Raw genomic sequence first — 7,705 nt, forward strand, 5'->3', positions numbered from 1 at the left:
CACTGGGATCATGACCTGAGCCGAAGGCAGACGCTTAACCATCTGAGCCACCCAGGCGCCCGCATCTAGTAATATTCTTGTGCTGCTTGTGGTTGTGATCTACGCAAGCACCATCACCATCTATTTGGTTCTGCTGTGCTAGAAAAACACGTATCCGTACCCTGTACCCTCCTCCACTTTCCTTTCTTGCCTTGTTCTAGGAGCATGACACTAAGTGTCTCTGGGTTACCTCTGTCATTTTGTGTGTGTGTGGGGGGGGTGGTGGCTAAAAAAACACATGACCTAAGATTCACCATCTTAACTCTTTTTAAGGGCGCAGTTCACTAGTGTTCAGTGTATTCACAGTGGTGAATTACATTGTACATTTATAGCGTTACATTGTTGTAAGAATAGATCTCCAGAGCTTTTTCATCTTGGGAAGCTGAAACTCTGTCCCCGTTCCCCCTTCCCTTTCAATTCCACCAACGTGACTAATTTAGATACCTCCTAGAAGTCGAATATCCACAGTATTTGCCCTTTTGTGACTGCTTACCTCTGTCATTTTAAATAATAGATTTAAGCTTAAATTTCTCTTTCTTGTTCCATCCACTCCAGATAGTTACTCTCTCCTGCCTCTCTTCTTTCTTCTTTCCATCTCTCTCCCTCCTTCTCTTTCCTTCCTCTTTCTCCCTCCCTTTCTCCTCTTCCCTGCAATTATAGACTCCTTATTATATAAGGTCCAAAGGGAAGATGGGAAACCAGAATGGGACACCTCTTTAAAATCTCCATAAAGCACCACTCGTCAGCCTCATTTAGCAAGTGTCATCTTTCATGTCTAAACGGAAAATAAACAAAAAGGAGCCCCCGCTTGTGAGCAGCCCCGGGAGCCCCGGGCGGGGAGCACGGGGGGCGGCATCTGCGGGCGGGCAGGGCGGGGTGGGACGCCGGCTTCCTCTGCCTTCGCAGGGAGCACCATCATGTACGGGGCCCTGCTGCTGTTTGAGTCGGAGTTCGTGCACATCGTGGCCATCTCCTTCACGTCGCTGATCCTCACTGAGCTGCTGATGGTGGCCCTGACGATCCAGACGTGGCATTGGCTCATGACAGTGGCTGAGCTGCTCAGTCTGGCCTGCTACATCGCCTCCCTGGTGTTCCTACACGAATTCATCGGTAAGAGCCCCCCGCGCCCCACCCTGGGGCTGCATCCTAGCAGTCGGGTCCGGGGGCCTCCCGGGACTCATCCTGAGCTCTTTGTCCAGCAGGCCTTGGCACTCAGCGGCCCCCATTTTGTTACTGGCGTCCCCTTGGGGCAAGTGGCAGTTGTGACTCAGCTTCCTGGAACAGAGGTTCTCGGGCGTGATGTCAATAGGGTTTCCTTTTAAAAGCACACTGTGTTAACTGGCTTAGAAGGGGATCCCATGTAATTCAGCAAAGACCAGGTGGGATTCTCGAGGGAGCTGGTCACTGTGCTGGGCTCTGGGAGGCTGTGGAGAGGTCAGACGTCCAGGTCTTGCTCATGAATAAGTGCTAGCCCTGCAGGATTTGTCCTTATCAGGAGGTGGAGAAACTCCGCCTTTCCCTGAAAGCACCTCTGATTCCATCTCTTGTTGATCAGCAAACAGTCCTTAAGGTTCTGGTAAAGGTAAGAGGAGCATCCTGTGAAAAGTGAAGTCCTCAAGGAGTTTCACACCTGTCCTGAGAGTCTGTCCGAATGGGCTTTGTGAGCGCCTGCTGTGTGCGCAGTGGCTTGGGGGTGTTGAGCTCTGCCCTCGGGAAGCTGCCACGGGGCCGGGTGGGCAGCCACGGATGGGCTCCACGGCTGGGCACTCAGTGGGACCGTGGCCGGTGCCAGCCGCCCGCTCCCCATCCTGAGCTCCACTGTTGCGGAAACCCACGGCCGTGCTCTGCTCTCGCAGAACCCTCTGGACTGCAGGCTTACTGTCCAGCAGAAGGGGGCACCCGTGCTTAGCTGGAAGCCCCCCGGGGCTACCCGTTTCCCACTTGGCACCGCCCTCAGGCCCCGCTGACCGGGGCTTTGGTGATCATCCCAGAGGCGAAGGGAGAATATTTCTGGTGTCGGAGTGCCTTTCTGCTCTCGGGCGGCAGGGTGTACAAAGAAAAACCCCGGCTGTCAGATTCCACATCAGAAACACCTGTAAGAATTGTTTGTGCCCCTCGTTTTCTTTCCCTGGTGTTGGAAACAGCATTTCAGTGACCGTCAGTGAATTCAGCTGCAGAAGCAGGTCAGAGAGAGGAGGGAGCTGGGAGAGTCCAGGCCCTGCGAGACTGAGCCGAGGAAAAGGGCCAGTGCCAGGAGGCCACGTGTTGGTGGCGGGAGACCGCTCCCCCCCATTCCCCCGGATCACTGTGCTGGCTATTCTGAGCTGCACACACCTTCTGGAACATTCTGTCTGCTGCTCACTGCTGTCTTCCCGTTTGCTTGCAGATGTGTACTTCATCGCCACTTTGTCGTTCTTGTGGAAGGTCTCCGTTATCACTCTGATCAGCTGTCTGCCCCTGTACGTTCTCAAGTACCTGCGGAGAAGGTTCTCCCCGCCCAGCTACTCGAAGCTCACATCGTAGGCGTGCGATGGCCCGGGGCGCGGTGGCCTCTGCGCTCTCCTCGCGGGCAGAGTTCAAGTTGCGTTGTTCTTAACCGCCACCTGTGGATCTTGCAGTAATTGCTAACACGTGCAGTTTTGACGTGAAAAGGCTCTGCATGGAGTCCTGACGCTGAATGATCGGGGAGGTTCCTGGAAGGGGCCCACGCGGGGCTGCTCGGGCCCCTGGCGGTTCGGCCCGGGGTGAATGTACATATGTTAAAGCTGGTGGCTCAGCTAACAGATTTATACATGGGTCACTGTGCAAGCTTTCTATGACTTGAATTTTGTTGTCATGTGATAAAAGTTTGTCTAATTGACGATTGTAGAGGGGTTTTTGTTTTAAACCATCTTAATGTGTGTGTACTCTACATCTTTCTCACTCTTAAAAACCAGTTGTTTCAGAGAAATGTAAAAGCTCTTGGTATAGGTTTGTGGGAAAAGACCGTGACTTTGGTAGAAAGTTATGGAGATGGTAATCTCAAGGTGGCAATGCGGAATATCCTGTCCGAGGTGGCGCTGATCACTGAGGCCGCACCGGCTTCCTAGAATGTCACAAAGCAAATGGGAGGAGAGAGAGTGAGAGAACGAGCCGTAAATCCAGTCTGGTCTCCTCCCTCGGACTCAGCATCTCCAGCGCTTGACTTAGCTTCACCTGCCACCTCGTAAAAGAATTTCAAGTCTTATCCTGCTTTGTTCGGACCTGGTAACAATTATCAAGCCTGTGGCCGGCTGAGGACACCCTCAGATGTTTTCAGCAGAGTTGTTGTAGCAGGAAACGTGCCACTGAACAGCTCCCAAACGTGTCGACAGAGTGATAAGAGACTCAACTAATTCTTTAGACAACGCTGCACATGTGGCCGGGCCCCTCCGAGTCCCGAGTGCAAGGTCAGGGATGGGGGCTCTCGGCTTCCACACAAGTCTGTTCCCCATCAGGAGGCCGAATGACAAAGGCAGAGGCGTCTCACGTGTTGCCGCGCATCGTTCGGCGGTGGCCGCCCCGGTGGGAGGAGGCCCGGGCTCCATCGTGCTGCCTACAGCTTTCAAGGGGAACTTGCTGGAAGGCAGGTGGTGGCAGAGATCCCTCCCCCACAGGGACAGAGTACACGCATGTGTGTTTCTCATAAAGCTGTGGCTTCTCGCTTCAGAGGAGGAAGGGGGTGTGCAAGGCCTGCACGGGGCGGGGCAGGGCATTCGTTCTTGGGTTTTCAAGTCGCTCGGCGCCGCAGCCGCGTAGCATGGCACCAGGGTTCGGCTGGTAGACCTTCCAGAGCTGACCGTGCTCGAGATCTTGGACTTGGATTGATTCCTTCAGCCCTTCTGCCTGTGTGTGCTTCAGGGCTCCGAGCCCGGCCTGGTGGCGGCGCCCACTACCCTCCGGGCAGCCGGTTCTGGGGGAGTTGGGGGCGGGAGGAACAGGCGGTGGTCCCCTTGCCTGGGGAGCCCTCTCGATATGCTCGTGTGTTTATGTTGCCCGTTTAAAACTTCGTAAAATGGCCGTAGTTTCGGGCCCTGGGAAGCTGGCTGTAGGCGTGGCTTCGGTGTTAAGGTTGTGCATTTCTGCGGTCACGTTTGCCTTCCCGTGCCGCCCATTCCTGCCACGCAGAAAAGACCTACAGAGAATATAGGTTGCAGTGAATGAATGGTTATTTAGGAATAGGGCCTCAAACTCTCAGGAAGATCAGACACGTCTGACGTCTTCCTGAGTGACGTTACGGAGTTTCATAGGTAGGGGAGGGGAGCGTGGGGCTGAGAGTTTCACACTTCTGATCTGTGTTTTTGGAAGTCCGATTATAAGTCTTAAGTCGTTCCGTTCTGAGTTTGCAGACCCTGAAACTGGCCTTCTTCACAGACAGGTGATGGCTCCTGAGGTGGGGCTTGTAGAACCATTGCTAGGAAATTTTAGATGCTCCCAGCAGATAGAGGGAGATGGTCTGTTTGGTTTTTTCCCTCAAGTCCCAAGTTTGATCCAGGTGTGTGAGTTGACTTTTGAAGTCAACACCTGAGATACTGCTTGCCATCTCCAAGGAAGGAAGCTTCTCAGAGAGGCTGACGAAGTCCCCCTGCCCCCCGGAAGTTGAAGGATGCTTGTCTATACCATTGCAAACCTTTTTGTCTTGTCTCGGCCACACTCTGGTAGGCAGTCAAGGGCCAGAGGGACCGAAACCCAAGTGGAGCCCAGACCACCATGCCGTGGAGCGGCCCCATTAGTGGGCAGCCCGCTCACACCCCCTGCCGGGGAGGCCTCGAATGTCCAGGAACACGCGTGCTTCTCAAAGTTGGAGCCCCAAAGGGCAGGAGCCTCACCTGCACACGTCAGACTCATCCCAGCAGAGAGAAGTGGTGCACACACGGGTTATCTTAGTTATGGGGGAAGACAAGCACCTGAGCTGCTTTATAGGCAACTCCTGAGTTCATAAACCATAAGCATAAGGATTCTGTTGACCATTTCCTTGGTTTACCAAGGAAGAATTTAGGAAGCACCACTGACCCCTTCCCCTCTTTTTGGACCTCAGTGGGACCTAAGTCTCTGACAGCTGATTTAATTCGAGGCTGGAGGCCCCACGGCATGCAATCAGTGCTGTTCATACATTTCTCCTTAAAGTAAAAATTATACAACCCCCCCCCCCGACACCACTACCCATTTCTGTCACAGCTCATATGTTTTATGATGATTTTTATTCGATCTTTCGGTGATGGTTGTGTGTGCGTGAGGACAATGGGATCTGTTTGTGGTTTCTCCTTTTTCCCTCCTTCCTTCCTCTAAGAAAATGACCAGATGGAGCTTCTCCGTCTTCAGTAATTTCTGGCGCCTGACGGTGTTGGCCCTGGTTTGGTGGCTGGGCGAGCACAGGTGCGAGTCGTCCGCGCTGACGGGGGCTGCTCGGGGCGGCGGACTCCCGACACGGAGCCACGGAGGCCATCCCCGGGAGCGTCCTGACACCGGAGCAGACCACCTGTTCGCAGCCCCTGGGAGTGGGGAGACCAAGAGCTGGGGTGTCTCCAGGTCTCGGGCCAGCTTCCCTTAGTAACAGAAGCCCCTCCGTGTCGCGGTAATCTTGAATACCAGTATCTGCTGACCCTTCCCTTAGTGTGTTCTCTGCTGAAAGTTTAGGTTACACTGACAACTTTTGAATGTATTTTGAGTTTTGTGCTCATTGGAAATTGACACGATAATGCCTCTTCTTTCTCTGGACTTTTGCTTTTATACTTTGTTTTGTTTTTACTGGGGTGGGGATGGGAACGCCCTCATGCCTTTATGGGGCAGCATTTTAAACCTTTGCCAAAATTTGCCGATGGCACCTACATGTGCTTCCACTCCATCCTATTGAAGGCAAACACCTGTCAGCTGTTGTATCTTTAATCTGTGTGTGTTTAAGTGTGGGTGTGTGTATGTGAGTGTGTCACCTCCAATTTTTTGATGAGATACTTGGTTTGCATTTAAATCCCGTTACTCCCAGCTTTGTTTTCATTAAAAAGCATACAAGGAGCTTTGTAAATACAACCGATTTTATCTCTCCTCCCTTCCTTTAATGTAAAGCCTTTTGTCATGTATACTTACGGGGAAATATTTCCACTAATGATGTTCATTTCGTCTTGGAAAAGTATTATGTTTTTGAATGGAACGGAGAGGCACACCACAGCGTGCGCAGCGCCCCGAAGACCTTGAGCTCCGCGGCACCTGCTCATGCCCCAGCAGCTTTACCTGCGGATCCGTCCTGGTCACTCCATGGTCAGAGGTGCCATCCGTTCACTTCACTGGGCAACGTCAGTGAATCCTGTGTTTGTGGTGGGGGGGGACAGGTGGGGGGATGCACAAAAAAAGTTGTGGCTAATTTATGATTTTGTTGCAATGGGGCTAACTGTAAACTCTCCTAGGAGTCCACGGCTGCCCTGTTAGTAGGTCTGTACGGGTGATCGCCTTGCAGATACTCACCAGGACAGCGTTTTGTCAGAGGGAAGCCTGGTACAGGATGCTTTATTTTAGCGGGGACTCCCAGATGATTTAAATTCTCGATCCTGTGATGATACACATGTGATCCTGCGTGTTTCTGAGCGGTTCTCCTTTCATGGTCTGCCAGCCTGGCCCATCGCTGTTGCCCAATAAAGCTTGTGTACTTTATGCCTTTGGGGGATCATTTTAATTTGTGCAGAAACATGAATTCTGGTGTCAAAATGAAGGCTGTTTTGTGTGTAACTCATGGTATGAAAAGTGTGAATAGCTTTTTCTCCAGTTAAAGTTATTTCGATTTTGACAAAGAAAAAAAAATCCCATCCCAAACCCATGCATTATTATTCTGTACTGTTGTCTATTCCAGACATGTCAGAATTTCAAAAGGTAATCGATATAAATAGGAAGAAACATAAGATTCATTTTTTATTTATACACACAGTCCTTGATCAGTTTAGATACCTTTTTTTTTTTTTAAATCAAAGGATAGATTTAGGAACGCAGTCACCTAAGTTTTAGGCAGAGGAGGTTTGTAAGCTGTTGTGTAGGAAGCGGAGGACATGTTTTATTCATTTCACCCAGTGCCTCTGAGCCAGGTAGAGCCGGGAAGCACTTTTGGTCGTCACAATTGGGGCGGGCTGCTCAGGGACCTAATGAGGGAGAGGCCAGCGATGCTGCAGGACGGCCCCCACAACATGGAATTACTCGACCAGCATGTCCAACGTGCCGAGGTTGAGAACCCTCCTCCCCACCCCCCTACAACCCGCACGTGTCCCATTTATCATTTGCAGGAGACTTTCTTCCTTCCAGAGGAGCGCAGCGATGGGAACGCCTGTGTCTCAGGGAACCAGCTACGTACACACCCAACTGGCCAAGTGTTTTAATTAGGAGCTGTTTGCGGTGTGGGCTGCTGGTTTCCTCCTCCTGGCTCTGCGCTGCAAGGGTCATCCTCAGTTTATCGATTAGAAAGGGAATCGTAAACTAGCCGCCTCTCAACCCCGTAGTGGCTCCTCTGGGCATATTGGAGGCGCGTGCTCTCAGCCTCTGTGACCTGGGTTCCAGAGGGGTGGACAGACCCACGGTACTTTTCCGGAACGGGGTGCTATCAAGGTAGCCCTGCCTCGGCTGTGAAATTCCATGCGCGTGCAGACACTGCCCCCTTCGCGCCACTAGG

General features: G+C 52.2%; 1 protein-coding gene across 1 annotated transcript in view; it reads left to right on the top strand.

Annotated features, from left to right (window-relative positions):
- The window catches only part of ATP9A (ATPase phospholipid transporting 9A (putative)), a 140,446-nt gene extending 133,744 nt beyond the window's left edge, over positions 1–6,702 (top strand). Inside the window, exons 27-28 of the mRNA XM_032387783.1 lie at positions 946–1,149; positions 2,426–6,702. Of these exons, the coding sequence (XP_032243674.1) occupies positions 946–1,149; positions 2,426–2,562 (341 nt within the window). The 3' untranslated portion in view covers positions 2,563–6,702. The remainder of the gene's footprint in view (positions 1–945; positions 1,150–2,425) is intronic.
- The last annotated feature ends 1,003 nt before the right edge of the window (positions 6,703–7,705 follow it).

Source organism: Phoca vitulina, unplaced genomic scaffold (genome assembly GCF_004348235.1).
Source record: "Phoca vitulina isolate PV1807 unplaced genomic scaffold, GSC_HSeal_1.0 scaffold50, whole genome shotgun sequence".
Lineage (NCBI taxonomy): Eukaryota > Metazoa > Chordata > Mammalia > Carnivora > Phocidae > Phoca > Phoca vitulina.